The 19,411-nt window shown below is 39.7% G+C and overlaps 1 protein-coding gene and 1 long non-coding RNA gene across 3 annotated transcripts in view; one reads left to right on the top strand and one right to left on the bottom strand.

Moving 5' to 3' along the window:
* Nucleotides 1–353: 353 nt before the first annotated feature.
* fez2b (fasciculation and elongation protein zeta 2b) overlaps nucleotides 354–19,411 on the bottom strand; it is a 111,142-nt gene continuing 92,084 nt past the window's right edge. Inside the window, exons 6-8 of the mRNA XM_067988667.1 lie at nucleotides 12,487–12,562; nucleotides 11,603–11,668; nucleotides 354–2,547 (exon numbers count right to left, since the gene is read on the bottom strand). Coding sequence (XP_067844768.1) covers nucleotides 2,531–2,547; nucleotides 11,603–11,668; nucleotides 12,487–12,562 — 159 coding nt within the window. The 3' untranslated portion in view covers nucleotides 354–2,530. The remainder of the gene's footprint in view (nucleotides 2,548–11,602; nucleotides 11,669–12,486; nucleotides 12,563–19,411) is intronic.
* LOC137324413 (uncharacterized) overlaps nucleotides 7,234–19,411 on the top strand; it is a 29,998-nt gene continuing 17,820 nt past the window's right edge. For both annotated transcript variants that reach the window (XR_010963608.1, XR_010963607.1), the window contains exon 1: nucleotides 7,234–7,320. This is a non-coding gene — a long non-coding RNA (uncharacterized lncRNA). The remainder of the gene's footprint in view (nucleotides 7,321–19,411) is intronic.

Below are 19,411 nucleotides of genomic sequence, written 5' to 3'. Positions count from 1 at the left end.
GGTGTTGTCAGGGAGCACTTCTTCACACAAAAGGTAATGGAAATCTGGAACTCTCTCCCCCAAAAAGATGTTGAGACTAGAGGGTCAATTGAAAATTTCAAAACAGAGATTGATAGATTTTTGTTAAGTAAGGATATTAAGGGTTACGGAGCCAACGCAGGTAAATGGAGTTGAATGGAGTTGGAACCATGATTTAGTTGAACAGCGGAACAGGCTTGAGGGGCTGAATGGCCTACTCCTGTTCCTATGTTCCTAGCTACTCACTGCATTAACCAGGTCAGCCATCGGGGAAGCTTACCATTATTTGCTTCAATAAAATACTCGACAACACACATACTGCTCACACCGTAAAATGTGTAAATCAAGTTTATTTGTTCTCAAAGAGTTCCATTATGAAATAAAATTACTGCCACGGACTTTAAAAGCTGCCAAAGATACAAGAATAATAAATTAAGACAACTGCCGCTAAAAAAATATGAATATTCTACAACAAAATTAAAAAAAACTCTTGCCACAAAGTCGGTTATTTCTCAACTAAAAAGAAAACCATTACCAAGTTACAGGAGTATTATTACTACAGTATGTGTATACACAGGCATGCTTGGTTCAACAGACTCTGCAGGTACTGTTAAAAGGCGATATGTTTCAGCAAAGTTCCAGAAAAATTGCTCATGCAGCCCTAGTAATGTGGCATTACCAGCTTTAACTGGTGTGCTTTGTCCAGATCTACGGTCCTCCATTTTGTAGATCTCATGATGGTATAGTACAAAGACAAGATGCTGCTTCCCACACAGCAGCCGGTTTATTGGAGCCATCAGCCAAACTTGCAAGCAATTGTATCAAAGCTGCACTTCCATTTCAAAACTGCTGCATGCACTGGAGTTCAATAATAGTGTCAACTGATTCTCAGTCACATTTGCGGTTTTGTTATAACGATTTTTTTTTTGTTGATAATCTTGGCAGTGAAAGACAAAGAGGATGACAAATGAGGAAAGGAAAAATAGAACCTGTGCTTTAAAAAAAAATTCCTATTATATCTCAACTGAAACCACAGTTCATACACAGTTCACATCATGGTTAGCATGCTGCCTTTAATTTACACATGGGCTAAACACATTCACAATAATATACTCTTACTTCCACCATTAAGAAATATATAATTTAACTAGACTGCTAATGATGAACCTATTAACATTCATTGCACATGATTAGCATAAATCAGTATGGTACGATGAATTGAGGGATGAATACAAAACATTCTACAATATGGTCCATCAAACAGAAACCTGTGTGTTGGGCCCAGTTCGGATTGAGTAGTGTCCTGATTTAGCTGGAAATATTCGCAAATGGAACTTGCTCGCTTCTCTTGTAGTAAATATAAGTGGTCTACGATGCAGCAAATTAATGCTCAACTTTATTCAAGAATCAGCCTCCCTGCTTTCGTGGGCCTACCTCAGCTTTCACTTAACACTCATCAAAGTATTCAGTACACTTTCCTCAAATGAAAATTAACTTTAAGACCTTTTTCCAAAGATGCAACAAAATAAACAATGGATCCAATCTCTATAGCATTACTGTCACATTGCTATGAAAATATATTAAAAATATACCCAAGTAAGAGAGAATTTTAGGAGGAGGGGACAGGGATGACCAGGACTATTTCAGCTTATGTAGACCAATAAAAGTAATTCTTTAATAAACATTTGTACTTTTCAATCTAAATGGAGTTGTATGGTAGCAAAAGCAGACTAAGATCCTCTGTTATTACCAACAGGTGTCTCTCAAAGTTAAATCTATAGACCAGCTGTGGGAGGATAGCCAGAAACAGATAACACAAATTTACAGAATTCCATTTGATTTGCAATCGACTGCAACTTGGTGCTTTTTACATTTTCAAACCTTGCGCTCATTTAACACCCAAAAAAGGGTTATTAGTGAGCACTGCATTAAAGGAGCCATGTTGTGATGGGATGCCTCAGTAGTGCAGTTAACTATTTGTTCCCTTTTTGAAAATTAGCATAATTGGAATAAATAATAAAAATACAGGTTTGCTGCTTTATGGGTTGGTTAAAACTCTTGAGCCTATTTACATCCACTGTTGCTTGAACAGTTTCCCTTAATGATAAAAAGTTAACTTCTCTAGATCCTACACATTGTAAAAATAGATATTACGCTGCTAATACAATACTCATGGTTAAAACTGTACAGCCGTTCTTTTGTTCTACGCTCTGGTAAAAACAACCAGCTGGGTTTACACTGGTCCATGGTGGGTGGTAACACTTGAACCTGCAGTTGAGTTGTCTAACACTGTCTGCTACAAGGGGAAAAGGGGGGGAATCTTCACCGCCATGCGATAAAACTACTCTCTGAAGACTAGTGAGATTAAATAAAGACAAGCTAAGCAAGACGCTCTAGGAGAAGGAAAATTAGTTCACTAGGATCCATGGGGGAATAAAGGTGTTTTCTTCTTCATGGGAGCTAGTAGAATGCAGTCTTGATGCCCCTCTGGTGTGAAGGCTGAGTGCTGGCTTTAAGTTGGGCAGAGCACTGCAAAAAGAATAAAAACACATTATCAGCATCCAGGTAGAATTGGGAATCTATAAATTAATGATTCTACTTGAAGATAAACAGTGCTTGAAAAAAAAATCAAGTGTAGGAAGTGCACATTTTCACTGAAAAAAAGCCAAACGAAAGAGAGAGATAAGAAAAGAACGGGGGACATTTTCAGGGATTCTGCTTGTAGTGTTCATGTAAAAGATGTATATTTCTGTTTGGCAAAGTTCATTATGGACACTTAATCTGCTTGTACTACATTCCTCTCTGTTGTATTTTTAGGCAGATATTTAACCAGTTTATTGTAAATAGATTAATGCCTGTCTAAGACTAGCACAGAAAGAGTCACAACATGACCGTGTTACTGCTCATAATGAACTTAGCCAATCAAAAATATACCCCATTGTTGCTGCTGAAACTATTTTATCAAACCACTCTAGTCAATTAAATCAAATGACAACAAAATTCTCAAGAGAAGTGCCCCTGTGACTTTCCAATCAGTGCTGGTGGCAGGAGAGGCTCCTCACCACCTAGGTGTACTTGGAAATCACTATGGTCTTTGAATTTGCTAACTGAAGGGAGGTGTGGCCAATTAAAGCACCCCCAACTGCACCCCAGATCAGGAACTGAACCTGGGATCTTCTGAAACAGTTTTTAAAAACATTATTTGTAAAGAAATTTGAGTGATTTTTGTGCTAATTATGAAGTATTTAAAAAATATTTCAATTTATAAAAAATAAATATTTATTTTGTTTAAATGTTTTAAAGGGTGGTGGAAGAAGATTCAATAGTAACTTTCAAAAGGGAATAGGATAAGTACTCGAAGGGGAAAAATTTGCAGGGCTATGGGGAAAGAGCAGGGATGTGGGACTAATTAAATAACTCTGGCACAGGCACGATGGGCAGAATGGCCTCCTTCGGTGTTGTAAGAGTCCATCATTTATTGACTTCAAGTTTTGTATGCCCTAAAATGAATATTAAGGATGATATGCCAAAATGAAAATTCATTAAAATTTTAAATAATCTGATGTTTTCCAGGCAGGATCTGAACAAAAAAGATCAAATGTTTCACTATTCTGGGCTCCCTCAAGGAGAGCCATTTTAAAATCAGGACTCTTTACAACTGTGGCTGTTTCATAGTCACGAGGGGATTTAATTTCCTGTGTGCTATCTTTAACACAATGGTTACTGCATTTGTCTTATATTCCTATCTGTGCTATATTAATGCAATCATTGTCATATAATTCAACTAGTGTGTCAAAAAATTGTGCACAGAGACATCAAACCTAGTGCGGCAGAGCAATTTATATCTCTAGGTTTAAAAAAAACTTAAAGTGTCTGAGAAAAAGGATTCTATCAAAGTCTAGCAATGTCTTCAGTTTGATAGGGACAAATTTTAAAACACAATGGATATTTAATTCATTACATCAACTAAATAAATAAGCCCACAAAAATAAAAGGATTTATAGCAAAAATGCAAATTGATTTTGAGCTTGATAGTCACTCCATGATCTGAGGATTTTTTTAAACTGATGCACACACATCTGTATATGGGGGTAAATTTTTTGACAACGCTCTTGCACTGCAGAGCCTTGCTTGCTGGGAGCACATATCGTGAAATGACACGTACACAGCTCACAATGTTCTGTCCATTCATTTTCGTGGACAGAAATTGGGGGGGGGGCGGGGGGAAAAAGGGAAGGGAAGGGAAGGTAGGAACAAGAGCAGACCATACAGCCCCTCGAGCATGGTTCCACCATTCATGGCTGATCTGTATTTCAACTCCATTTACCAGACTTTAAAAAAAAATTCGTTCATGGGATGTGGGTGTCGCTGGCAAGGCCAGCATTTTCTCCACATCCCTTGATAGCCTTACCTAACAAAAATCTATCAATCTCAATCTTGAAAATTTCAAGTGACCTAGCATCCACAGCCTTTTTGTTTGGGGGGGGGGTGGGGGGGGCGGACGGGGAGTTCCAGATTTCCACCACTGTTTAAAAAAAAGTGCTTTTGATTTCACTCCTAGCTGACCTGGCTCTAATTTTAAGATTATGCCCCCTTATTCTGGATTCCCCATCAGAGGAAATAATTTCATTTATCATTTTAAACACTGATTAGATCACCCTACAATCTTCTAAACTCAAGGCAATACAAACAAAGTTTATGCAACATGTCCTTGTAATTTAACCCTTTAAACCCCGTTATCATTCTGGTGAATCTGCACTGTACCCTCTCCACAGCCAATATATCCTTCCTGGGGTTTGGTGCCCAAAGCTGAACACAGTACACCTGATGGGGTCTGACCAAAAATCTGTACAACTGAAGCATCACTTTCTCACTTTTCAATTCCAGCTCCCTTCAGATAAAGGGCAACATTCCATTAGCCTTTTTGATTACTTTGTGTACCTGTGCACTGGCTTTTAGTGGTTTGTGTAGATGAACACCAGACTCCTTTGCTCCTCCACACCTCCGAGTCTCTCACCATTATGAAAATATTCCAAACTGTCTTTCTCCGATCCAAAGTGGATGACCTTACACTTCCCCACAATTAACTCCATCTGTTATAGTTTTGCCCACTCACTTAGTCTGTCTATGTCCCTTTGCAACTTCCTACTTCCATCTTCCATCTACACAACTTACTATAACATAGATTTTCTGAATAGGAGGCAGTTTCTTTGTTTGGTGGTCCAGGGGAGAGGACCGGGGCCAGTGGGAAGGTGAAGACAGAAGAACCTAAAAGAAACATGTCTGCTATCTGTGTGTTGGAGAAAGGGTCGGTTTTAAAAAGTGTTCTGCCTTTTTCAAGATGCTGTAAGGAAAAGTGCATGGAGATGGGGTACGGTGCTTGTGGTTAAAAATTTGTAATCATGAGCTTGCAAAGGAAGCACCTCTTCCATCGTCCTCTGCTAACCACACACAACACACAACACACAACACACAACACACAACACACAACACACAACACACAACACACAACACACAACACACACACTTGTGCCAGAGACCCCAGGAACACAAAACCAATAACAGAACATAGAGGAAGTGCCCTTTGTAGAGAATCTGGTCTCCTTCTACACACAGACAAGATACTTCAGCCCTTACACTATTTAAAAGATACAGGTCCTTAAAATCTCGTACTCAGTGTGCTTATTCCTTTCCAGGCTAGTTCAGAATCCTGCAGCAATTTTAGCTTCTAGCCTTCAGGGCTTCATTTGGCTGTAGTTCCTCCAATTAACTGTCCTAATCTATGACTAATGACTTCTAATTATTACTGCAGATGTCAACAAACCAACAGGAATTTTTTTTTTGGAGATAAGGCATCCCTTTCCACAAAAGATGTTAGGTTTTCTTGCATCAACAACCCCTCACTGACTGTATTGCTAGTTTAACTGAACTTTAAAGGAATATTCTATTAAAACACGTACAATACAGTGAACAGCTTGGGGGGGCTCTACGAATCACGATTGATAACTTGTTTCTATTTTGATTAAACCACGTGCTGTGTGGGTAGCCCTATAGATATAGACCAGCAAGATATGATTCAGATCTCAGTTTCAACTGCCACCAAAGGGGAAAGTTTGGCACTTTTGGCTGCTGCATTCGAAGAGTAGGGTGAAGAGGGGAGGGTTTGGGCAGGAGACGATGGGAGAGCATCAGGCCAGTAAAATATGTCTCTTTCTGTACCAGCCAACCACTATGATTATATTCGCAGAGCATATGCTTCTATGATTCTGCTTCCCATCCATGGAGGATGTCATAGATGCAACAGAATGAAAAGAGGGAGAATTTCTTTTTTGTGGAGAAAAGGAAGTCAGGTGGCCGATTACCTACATATGTTTACATAATAAAACAAACGCCCTTCTACCAGTAGTGCTGAGATTTAACACATCTGCTTGAAAACAAAATACGAGATATAGTGTACATTATATAAAACAAATGAATTGGTTAAAAGGTAGTTACTTAGATTTTGGGGTACTGGTGAGGAGACAAAACATGCATGAACCCCTTCATTAGCACAGCCACTTTGTAATCACCCACTATTCAAGAAATAATTAACACTTTTGCACCATGTTAAAAGACCAGGACACTAGTTCCTAATAACTGCATAAATATACAAGTACTGATTACATCAAACATCCCACAGCCCTCTGTTCTGCAGACAGTATACACAAACCTCAGTCAATCCAGCCTTTATACGAGTGCTAGCACAACAAAAAAGCAAAACAAAGAAAAGTCAGGTGACAGAGGAAAGGAAAGAAAATGTAAATTCAACAGAAAAAAAAAATCAAAGAGCAACAAAAAGAAAAAATTTGAAGAGAACTAAATGAACAAACAGTTTTCTCAATCCATATCATCACACTGTTATTAAATTAGGTCAGGTGACTTTGAGACAATTTTATTAGTGTCATATATGGTCTTTCAATTTAAAAATCAATTCCCCACTGTGCCTCCATGCAGTCAGTCTGCCCTCACCCAGAAAGGGAGACAAAGCTTAGCTCGGGACTTTCCACAGTTGGCACCAAAATCGCTGCTGGTCAACAGGGAGCCCACGTGTGCTTAGAGTGGAATAAAGCTAGAATGTCAGCTCTTTCTCCAGACACGGGGTTGCTCAGCTGTCTAAAGCTGTGTCGCCCAATTGCTGAGTTTACAGCTGACCAGGGCTGTCACGCCTGAAGCTGACAGGCTGGAGTGTCAAACAAGCTAAGGACTCGAATCTGCAATCTGGGGAAAGGCATGCTCTTACTGTCACCATACTGGTTTAGTCAGGTATTGACTTTAACTTTGTAACTGCTTTTAAACTTACATACACTTAAAACCGTACCAATTCTGTTTAGTGAGATTTAATGGGCCAGAAATCGCGCTGGGCGGCAAGTCAATGCTCACCGCAGTTCCTGCGAATTTAATTAACAAAAATACTTATTGCGGGCTCTGCGTCCAATTGCTTGAATTTGAACTCTAAACAAAATGTGCGCTATCAACCCAGCCTCTGAGCAGCGTGAGTTGCCGTGCGGCTGGAAACGTCAGAGGAGAAGACATGCCCACAAAATGTCAGGAAGAGAAGTCACGCCCACAGATTCAGGCAGCATTGCTCAAACGGGCAAGCAGACTTCACTCATTTAAAGTTAGTATTCTAGATGTCATTGTAAATAAAAATTTAATTTTTTTAAAAAAAATAAAAAGCCAAAGAAATAATTGAATTAAATTAAAGAGACAGAAGGGAAAAATAATTTTCTTTAATTTTTTTTTTTTAAAAAGGACCAAAAACTATTAAAATAAGGAGTAATATGAGACGCCACATTTTTAAAAGTTAATTTTTAGTTGTTTGGCAGTCATTAAGACTAACCGCGCTTTTAAAACTTAGTTTAGACCTGGTATTTTTAAGCATACCTGTTTGGGTGGCGTAATTAGTTACTTGCCAGCTGAGCAGATAAGCAAGTTTGCGCTTTTTCAATGATTTCTCTGATTGCAGTGTGCGATGGCCCTTTAATTTGAAGCTGTCATATCACTGGCGAACCACTAGGAGCAAGTTCACGATTTCCGTACTTTTACTGCACATGTGCAAATGCGGGAACTTGCTCCTTCAATTCACCATTAAAACCGGAGAGTGCTATTTCGCTCCACCGTTATTTTGGGAGCGATTTCTGGCCCAATATTTTAGTAATGAAATCATTACACTGTATTACAACTCCATTTAAAAAATATCAACCTGGCTCAGCATACATACAATCTGGATATCATGTATCCGTTACAATTTTAGGCCACTCAGCCATATTTATCCAAGATAGTATCCCAGAAATTTGTAAATATTGATCTTAATGTTTTAGTTTATAAATTTTGTAACTTACTAGCGTTTCTCACAAGTAGTTTGGAGTGTGGAGCACTGTTGAGATGCTAAAATAGACCTGTGTTTAACCTGGCCAGTCCCTTTTGACCATTGCTTCGTTACGTCCTGTGGAGAAGTGGTTTAAATAGCCACTCCTGAGATCAATTAGATGCTAACTGCTGAGGCAAGTTTCTATAGATTGACAGCTCTGGTAAATCCCTTTAGGAAAGGCCAGATTATCGAGGTCAGAATAAACAGCAGGAAATAACTGGCTTTCTTACTCTCTTATATACTTTGAACGCTTTTAAGTAATCACATCTGAAGTGTGGCAGATACACATTAAATACAACACAATATAGAGAGATATATACTGAATTACCATGTAATTTCATGACTTTCAACAACTAAACTAAACTTCTAAACTGAATTTAAAAATGATCCTTTCCATGCATCAAATCTCACTTAACCAGACTTTTTGGAGCTGATTTTTTCCTGCTTTATTCCTGGGGTACACTTATTTCCCAGGTGCAAAGCAAGGTAAAAGGGAGGGAGGGACCTGTAATGCTGGCTTTCCGCACCTTTGTGTTGCCCACGTACTTCCAGGGGGTTCCCCGAGGGAGTTTGCTCCCAGTCTATTCTCGGAAGATCTAAGGAGGCTGGGAGCAAAATCCTGGAGGCAGTGAAAAAAGTCCTTTTTACAGGGCCAAGATGACAACCATGAGGGCTGGAGGCCTTCTAGTTGCTGATTTTGGACAGCTATCAGAAGGCCCTGAAGTTAGTGGCCGTTACCTGTACGCTGTGCTTGATGTTTCTCCCTCGCTTCTGGGTACACGTCTGCACTGAGGGAAGGTCAACCCATGCAGAAAGTTTGAACTCCCCCCCCCCAGAAATACAGGCAGCTTCATGTCAGGTCAGATGGAGTGCACTTCAGGTGTACTTTGCCTGACTTGTGCCCAGGTAGGGTGGAGGTGGAGTGGGGAAGGAGGAAAATCGACCCCTACATTTCATAAATTTTTGACGGAATTTTCACAAAATGCCCACCACAGTTCTGTGGCTATTGCAGTTCTTGTACTCAATGAATGTGGAGAAGGAGATATACAAGAATTTTCCCTCATAAATTAAAGTGTCATCCTACCTATGGATAGAAAGCTTCGTATACATAAGATATATGCCACACTTCCAGAAACCAATTGGTTGTGACTGAATTACCCATTTCCACACATTCACAGCAATGAGGGGGAAACAAAGCCCTTTGTCCACACGGTACAATTTTCTATGAAGTGCATTTATCTTCCTGTTCTGCTCCTTTATTTGTGTCATTTTCTTTTTATCTTCACTGACATGCGTTTAACATTTAGAGTCAGCTTGCTGTAAATTAATCTTCAGGCGCTTTACAATAGGAAATTTGCTAGCAGCAAATCAGTTTCGTAATCAGAGCTTTTTGTTGTATGGTTATAGGGAATCAAGGTTGCCTAGCAACATGCCATATTGTTTCCAGATAAACCTCATTATGTATGTAGTCTGCAGGGAAAGGATTTGTGTTTGAAGTATTGTCATCAGCGTGGAAATTCTGCAAATGACCCATTTGCGCCACAAACCTGTCATTTTGACAATAAACTAGTCACTTCTTGGTTTTTAAAGAGTTGCCGACTTCATAAACAACATTTAAGAAATCATTTCTTGTTTGGGGAAGGAGTAAAACTGGGAAGGTTGTGCACAATTAGCCAGCAGCGCAGCGAAGTGTTTTAATGCAATTTACATCACTGAGTTGTGCGTTTATAAGAAATACTTTCATTAACATAGTGCCTATTTAACACCCATCGGGATAACTACTAGTTTACTTCTACTGACTCGGTAAAACTAGGCTGAGATATCAGGTGGAATAGTGATCTATCAGAATACTTCCAAACAGTCTTAGATTTTAGTAGAGCCATTAACTCTAGTATGTGTAGCTTAGACTTGATGCAGTACGATTCACTTTAGATATGCAGCATGTGTGTGCATTCTAGACAGAGAATTCTGTCTAGAATGCCTGCCTTTGGGAATTGGTTTCAGGAGAAAGGAGAGGAAGAACATGCATTAATTAGTATCTTTAATGTCCTCAGGATGTCCCAAACTGCTTTACAGCCAAAGAATCATTTTTGAATCGTAGGCCCTGTTGTTTATAGGCAGTCTTTATGAACAGGTAGAATTCCCGGTACTACCTCATGGCATATTAATTTTAGAAAAATAAATCTGGGGTGAATTTTGTTTTCAAGATAACTGTTGTCACTGCTGGAGAAGGAAACATTTTTCCCACTTCTGGCATTGAGTGTCAGCATCAGATTCTCCCAGGTCAGTTATATTATGGGTTAGATACAGGGTACAGCTACCATCTTGCCCCAATAACAAGCCTAGAACCAATTTTAGAAGAGCATCCCTCCTACATCCAAGGGAAATTACCATTTTCCTTGCAGCCACACCAGCTCCCTGAGCTAGACTGGTTTCCAGTAGCAAATTATGGGTAGTTTTGTGCCGTGGACTCACTTCAGTTACAGATCTTGGAACTGGCAGAGAGGGAGTAGACGTCTACCCCATCTGTTTGGGGTGGGTTGGAATCCAGGTCCACAGGGGAAAGGACAATGTTCCAACACACTGGATCCTATAGACAGGTTCCTAGCTATCTTAATAACCAGGTTAACAGAATTTCTTAGAAAATATCGCCTGGAGTTTCTGCAGGGATTCTTCAGATTTCCCACCGTAACTTTGGCGGAAACCCCCGAGAAATGGCATAAATGGCCGTTTCCACTGATCTCCTGCCAAAGTTAGAGGGAAATTGGGGAACCCGCATACAAATTCTACCTGCATTTAGAAATGCATATGAGCACTTTTCGTAGTAATACAGTACTCAGTGGTCAGATCTTGCTTTTACATTTAGAAGATGCAGCACAACCAAAATTTTAGTTGAGGTATTCTTTGGCAGTTCTCACTGCATCAAGTATGCCAACATTTTAGTCTCATTCCTGTACTAGCAAACACTAGGGGAACTAATATAGGAAAGAACTGGACAATACGGTTTGAAATAACCACATTTTAATAAAAGATGCAGTTGAAGCATATTGGAGGTCGTTGCAGTAAAGTTTAGTACTGAAACAAGCCAATACAAAAGTACAGATTACTAAAGTTGATCAACGCTTGACTTATTAATGAATCGGTGAACAATTTAGAAAGTAATTCTGCACTCACCTTTCAGAATGTAATCTGTCAGCAAGCTTGGCACTCTCTCACTATCTTCCTTCATTGCCTGAAGGACTAAAAGAGGATGCCATCAATTAGATTTTCAAAACATGGTTTTCCCAACTCAGGGAATGCTTTTACAGTTGAGCAGAGAACCAAAATCTTTGAGTATTTAAAATAAACAGAAGGGAAGACTGAACCTCCATCAGTCATAATTCTAAAGTGCACAAATCTGCACTTCAATGGAAGTGGCTTTGAATGAATGAGCCACATCAGTAATATTTGTGTGCTTGCTACTCCAGCAACAGAAGATCCATTAAGCTGCTCGTAGATTCAGATTTGGCCTCTGAATACCTGGCCACTTTTGAAGACTGGAGGCTTGTAGTAAAGATCAAGGGGTATAAATCCATCTCGGACGGTAGCGAATTGACAGCCCGTTTTGCACTCCACCAGATATTCATTTCCATTCACTTCAATGGAAAAGAAAATCAGGCGGATTGTAAGACGGGCTCTCGATCCCCTATCGGAGTCTCCAGTAGTTAAATAGGACGGAAAAGTACTGCGCTATCCATTTACAAACCGCAGCCGTATTAAACGATGCCCAAGAAGACTGAGTAACCTACACCACCGTATAATTAAAAAGTGCCAGAAGATCCTGCAATCAATTGTCAATTAAATTTTAAAGCTTGTGGGTGCGAAATTGGACCCCGATGCATGTATGTTGCTGAGCACGAATACAGAGGGAATTTTTTTCTGTTCCCAGCAAATCATTCTCATGAGTATAAAAGATTGCAATTATAATTCACTAGAAATAATGACCTTCCCTCAGTGTTTTGGGAGTTAAAAACCAGTCTGAGGATGAATTTGCATTTTATAAAATTACTATTACTCACTTTTGGTCAAGATTTGAAGATCTTCTACAGATGGAGGACCAGCCTTCTTCTCATAAGGAATAACCGTTGTCAAATACTGTCACAAAAAGAGTAAAATAGATGAGAGTGATCTGCCATGTGTGACATTAATATACATTTGCTAATACAAGTTGGATTTATTCACCAATTGTGTGCACATCTCCACTGGCTGCAGGCTAAAGCCAGCTGGGAGAAAGACGCTGGGATAGCTTCTGGTAAAGTCCAATCATACTGGACTCAATTGCACCTTTACATGCTTTTTACTCCGACGCTGGCAACATTAAATGTCAAACCTTCAAAACTCACCAAACACGCAGGTAAATAACAATCATACATCACAGATGTTGTTGCACCTGAAGAGCACAATAACAGACAGACAACATTCTTAGAGGATGCATTCCTCTGCACTGAGCAAACCATGTAAAAAGGGGATGGATGAATTTGTACGACACTTACAGACAGAGTCATCTTGACAGAATGAGGGGTGATCAGTTTAGTTTAGAAGACTGAAAAGTAGTACAGTATTTACAGTTGTGGAAAGATTCAGTGTTTATTTCTCAGTGAAATCTGTGGAATTGTGCCTCAAATTCTTAAATGCTAAGAGTTTACCTGAAACTGATCTACCAGTAAGCAAACAGATTGAGCTGAAAAATCACAATATTTTACCAAGACTGACTAGCAGTCATCCCATCTAACCACCTAATTAGTGGATTTGTTCATGGAAAATGTGGCAAGGGAAAATCAGTTCCCAATGGACTGTCTCGATAAATTGCGTCTGTCTTGTACTTAGGATGAGAATACATAATGATGGCACATCGGGTAGATGTAAAATGTACATTCCTAGTTAAACCTGTTTGAGAGCAATCAGCATGCGACTACAGAAAAGACAATGGAGTAATTAGATTCTGCTACACCTGCACTTTTACGCACACACAGGGAACTGATCACAAGACTTCATGGGATGTCTGAATGTTTTACATGGGCACTGGTGTAATTTATTTGAGCTGCTGGCAGATAAGAGTAGGTAGAAATGACAATAGTTAATTATGTAAACTCCTCGATCATTCATGTCACACTAATTAACTGCAGTGTCAAAAAGGTGGTTTCACTTTTATTCAAGAACATCAAAGGATGCTTGCTGTGGGGAAAAAACATCATCTAGAGAACGCCATGTCCCCATTTCGCAAATCCTGCAATAGAACTTGTCTGCAAATGTCTTACTTCTTGTTTAAGTTGTATAAGGCCCAATCTAGGTTAGATGTCAGGAGGTGGTTCTTTCCCCAGAGAATAACTGACCTCTGTAACAGGCTGTCAGCTCGTGAGGTGGATGCCAACTTGCTGAATTCCTTCCATCGAGAGTTGGACCTGTTTCTGACTGGGGCAGAGTTCACCCCTTACAAAAGGTAGGTAATGCAGAATTATGAGGGCCTGAGTGATCTCTTGGACTAGTTTTGATCGCCTACGGGTGGGAGAGGAACTTCGAGATTTTTTTCCTGGGTTTTTAAATCTGTTTTTCTGCATCGCCCAAGAGATCACGTGGTTTTGGGTGGGGTGGAGAGTGTACATATTGTGCTTTCACAATTGTGTGGGACAGGTTGGATAGACCAGAGTGTCTTTTCCTGTCTGTCATTGTCCCTAAGTTCGTATTATTAAAGAGCAGTATACAAGTTGAAGTTAGTCTTTCATTTCAAAGATTGCACAACTCAAAAGTATGGCAAGAATGAGAAGGTCAAACATTTTTCTCAAGTGAAACAAAATTTAGAATTTACACTGTTATGTACTTTTCATTTTAATATAATGGCTGTTAGAGTTATAAGGCATGGCTGGTTCAATGAAAACAGGTCCTAATGCTTTCTTTTGGAAGGGGAGTGTCCTTAAATGTAGATGTATTTTTTCCCTGTTTTCCTTGGTTTCCATCTCCCTCATACCACCACAGTTAGGAAGACGTGTGGATGACCTGCTCCCAGACCGCTACCTGATTGTAACCACCAGCTAGCAGATTTATGAGAATGACCTGGAGCGGTTCTTTATCCTTGATGTTCCTAATGGGGAAATTCCTTACCTCTGCTCAGCATCTCCTCACTATGCTAAATCCAGGAAAAATTTCTTCACACAAAGGGTTATGAGACTATGTAATGTACTTCCCCAGAAGGCCATAGATGCAGAATCAACAGAGAGCGATAACTACTCACCTGGGAAGAAAGGGTATAAAGGGATTTGGAGAAAGGGCAGGGAACTGGGATTAAGATGATAAAGAGCTGCTACAGCTCGAAGGGTCAAATGGCAAACTTCTATTCCTATTTGTTTTCAGCGCAAGTCATTGGTACATTGATGCTGTAGAGATGGCGTGACGTAGGTGATGGGGTAACAAGGATCATGATATACAAACTGCAATCATACCATTTGATCCCAGGCATCGTCAGCTCCTACAACTTAGTAAAGAATGAAAGAGTTGGATTTCTATAATACCTTTCCCATCCTAGGGGCATCCCAAAGTGCTTCCCATCCAATGAGTTACTTCTGAACTGGGCAAGATAGGTGGAAGACTTTTTGTTGGCTGTTCTCTTGTGGAGAAAAGGTTTACAGCCACTAAAGGTCTAGAAGTAGAGCTGAGTTGTGGCGCCAATTCTAGTCAGTGGATCAGGTAAACTAATCTGTTATTTTTGTCCGTCGGTGCTATCTCAGGACAGCTTTGACTATCTACTGATGCTTTTTGTAAACCTTCAGCGTCCCCTTTCCTATTAAAGTTCACCAAGTACTGAATGCTTTGCCACAGGGAGGAGTTGAGGCAAAGACCACTGCACCTTTTAATGGGAAAATGGATACATAGAGGACTATATAAGAGTTTTGGACTGCTCCAGCACAGATACGCTGGCTCAACTGACAATGAGGCAAGGTAACAAGCTCAGTAGATCATGGTCCAAGACTATCGTGCCCATTACTTGCTGCTGAATTGAAGAAGTCGCATAAGTTCCACAACTCACGGATGCAACTATTACTTTATGGATTATCAGACTCTACATGGATCTCCCATTGGCACAAGAATCTTGTCTAGTAAACTTGGTGGAGGCCAATTTCATCGGAGAACATCCTTTGGCAAATATCTCCTTCTTCACGAGTCTAACCTTCTGAATCACCATGGAGGCTGCCAGAAGTTTAACTAACGATTTCCAAACCGATTTTGGATACATAGTACTGTATATGATGGAACACGAAAAAGGATGGGAAAAGACCACCCCGTCTATCAAGCCTGCCACATCTAGACATGGTGTACATGGGCTGCACCATCAACTGAACCCCCAGTCTTACAATATTCTTGGAAAGGCAAAAAATAGACAATACCTGAGTCTAATTTAGGAAAACTCTGGGAAATTCCTTTCTGATCCCCAAAGGCAATTCAGCAAGCTCTAGGATGTCACGGTACCTCATGAGTTTCACTAATTCCAGTTTCCATAACACGAAACGTCCTCCTCACTTAGCAACGTGTCTAGTTCCTTTATGAAGGTCTGCCGAGAACCAATTACTGCATGCTTTGGTAATCAATGATCTCTGTGAAAAGGAATACTTTCTGGCATCCAAACTAAGTCTTTGCTTGCGTATTTTATACTCATGCCCGATCATTCTCCCATCCCTATCCCCCTGGACAGATTCTATTCCCAGATGATTTTCAAATTTCATTCTGGACCTTCAGGATTACCATGGAATCTGCCAGGAGTACACAATATCTGTACTGATTTTTGGCATATAGTTTCCCTGCAGTTTATCCTGAGAAGAGTGCACATGACTTCAGGTGAACATAATGCTGGAAGATTCCTAAGCCATAAATCCTTGATGTTAGTCCTCAAGGGATCCCTTAAAAATTCAGTAATCAGTCATCTCCATTGACAATGTGGTCCGTGAGTACTTTCATAATATTAATGTTGTAATTAATGAATAGCTTCTAGAAAGGAAATAACTTGACATGAACGTAGGGGCACCTGCCTACTCCGAGCCATCAGAGTAAGAGTCAGCAGGATCTTCTGCGGTCTCTTTAAATAAGAGGAGATCATGAACCCTGTGACAGCATAAAAACGTTTCAGCTTGGACCTCTGCAAAAAGGGCTCTGGCGCCACTGACCTTTGTATCATCTACAATATCGGACACAGAAACGGTGTGTATGCTCCAATAATTCCAAAAGAGAAACCATCAGCCTTGGCTACTTTGACTGGAAAATCCTGAAGGAAAAAGAGGTCAATGACGCTGATGGTACAAAAGCATGTCCTAATGGAGCAGATAGTGGGGAACGGAGATTTCATACACAAATAATAAGAAGCAAATTTTAGGTGCTATTTGCAAACGTTTAGAATCTCCTTCACTGTCTTAGAAGTCCATGCTATCGACAGGCACTTCAAGTAAATTGGTCTACTGGATGACCCAGCATATGTAGCCAAAAACTGGATGATGTCTTGCTTGTTTTGCTGCACTGATAAGGAGTGTGATAATAACTGCACAGACAATAACTTACACTGTAGTCACCGCAGCTGTAGCTAGGTTTATGCTTGATACAGCGCTGCAACTCACTGCAGAAACCTGTCCCACTGCTAAGATTTTCAGTTTTGCTCTTTTTCTTACTGGCGCACATTACATAATAGTCTTGTGCTTCCACTATAGTACCATGCAGAAGTATCCCTCTTTTGTGCTCGTCCTTCTTTCATTATTTATTCTGGGGATATGGATGGCGGTGGCAAGGCCGGTACTTATTGCCCATCTCTAGTTGCCCTGGAGAAGGTGGTGGTGAACCTTCTACTTGAACTGCTGCAGTCCATGTGGTGAAGGTACTCCCATTGTGCTGTTAGGTAGGGAGTTCCAGGATTTTGATCCAGCGACAATGAAGGAATAGCGATATATGTCCAAGTCAGGATTATGTGTATCTTGGAGGGGAACTTGGAGGTGATTGTGTTCCCATGCTCCTGCTGCCCTTGGTGGTGGAGGTCGTGGGATTGGAAGGTTCTAATTCATTAGTCGCTGAGGCAGTGATGTGAACTAGAAAGCTCAGCTGCCCAGTCTCTTCTATTATTATTGCATATTGGTAATGTACCTTCTAATTTCTGACTAAAAAGGGCCTCCATAAATTGTAATTACTGAAAGAACAGATCATGCACAGCATGTAGCTTTCTTCACCACTAGGTGGCGCCATTTCACGGAAAGGCAACCAACCAGATAAACAATGTTTATACCTATTTCATGTAGTCTGTGGGTATAATTTTAGTTTCCTGTAACAAACTCTCCAAGACTTATAAAACATGGCTCTATAAATCAAGATGTTAGGTTTGTTATAAAGTCAAGAATTAGGTTTCGTCCTGGAGAATTTATTCTTAGGTTAATTAATGCTTGAACTGAGTTCCTTATATACAGCTAGTTATTTACTGGTGGCTATTATCTTATCACTGGAGCATCTCCTATTCATCAAGGGAAGAGTCAGCAATAACTAAAACAAGACTCATCGTGATGACATAATGAATACTCGCTATTTTAAGAGACTGTCCTGAAATCACTATTGCTGGCAGTTAATATGTAAAAAATGAAAAATCCCTGCATTAATGCGTGGACCAACTCTAGAAAAGCATTTTAATTTTGTTGGTTAAACACAGAAATGCTGTACATAAAATATACACACCACCTACCCAGCATATGATCACAAATGAAGCAAGCAGTAACCACATGAAAAAAGGTGACTGGAAGGGAAATAAAAATATAAACCATACAAGGCACCTGTTTTTCACCACCTGAGCTTCCAAATGTCTGGCGAAAGCCATTCTGAATGACATTTGAGAGTCCCTCCATGCTGAAACGCTGAAGCAGCAGAAAGCAGAAAAAGGACAGAGAAAGAGCATATGAAAATCACAGGCTCGCAATCAACAGCACACAGCAGGGACAAAAGCAAGAAAATACAAGATGAGGACCAACCATAAAACACAAAGATGTTACCGCACATTAAAAGGTCACCTTTACACTGTTGAAAAATACGTTGTGTATCAAGTCTCAGTTAAAATCCTTCCACCAAATTTCATATATCCTGATTTGCAATTTATTTTTAAAAACAGAATTTTTGCAGCATTTGTGTGGAGTAATAATTGGAAATAAGATCATCAATGGGCGCAGCACCACATTGGCACGGAGGCACAATAAAACAGCATCAATTGATTTTCTAAAAAAACAAATGCAAGGGAACTTGGAAATTACACTGTGATGTTGCCTTACAAACACTTAACTAGTTTGTATCAAATTTCTTTGTCTGCTATTTTTATAATGTTAATCCATTTAAAATTAAATGGACAAAACTTCATACGATAATATTCCAGTGTAATTTTCAACTGCCTTGATCGAAAACACTCAAACACTTTGAAGCCAGCCATGTGATATATTAATATGAGGGGATCACAACTCATTTCTAGCAACCACATTTCCGAGTTGTCCAGCTAGCCTCACTTGGCAATAATAACAACTCATGGCTGGCCTGGACATGTTGACTATATCAGAAAAAGATTAGATAAATAATTTTATACATCCAACTTTGACGCAGAAATACTGTATTCTTATCTCTAAACATTTCCATTAATTTCCAAAATTCAAATAGTTTGAAGGAATTTTTAAGACTACGAAAGCAACAAAAACAGCTGACAGCAAAACTGGTAGAGATGAAACAGATATTTGTTTCCAGTTAACATTTTAAATAATTCAATTTAATTAGTTTAAGATAAAGCACACATTCTACATAGTATATTTTAGAAAATTTCACTGACCTGTCAACTACCATTTGTTCAAAAATGTTTCAACATGTGACTGATCATCTCAATGTCTCTCACTCTTCAAAAAAGCTTGGATATTGCAGCCTGTGCTTTAAGAGAGTGAGCTAACTGTGCCACAC

The sequence above is a fragment of the Heptranchias perlo genome, chromosome 8 (assembly GCF_035084215.1).
Source record: "Heptranchias perlo isolate sHepPer1 chromosome 8, sHepPer1.hap1, whole genome shotgun sequence".
NCBI lineage: Eukaryota > Metazoa > Chordata > Chondrichthyes > Hexanchiformes > Hexanchidae > Heptranchias > Heptranchias perlo.
The sequence above is the reverse complement of the archived record's forward strand: the minus strand, read 5'-3'. Positions and strand labels throughout refer to the sequence as shown.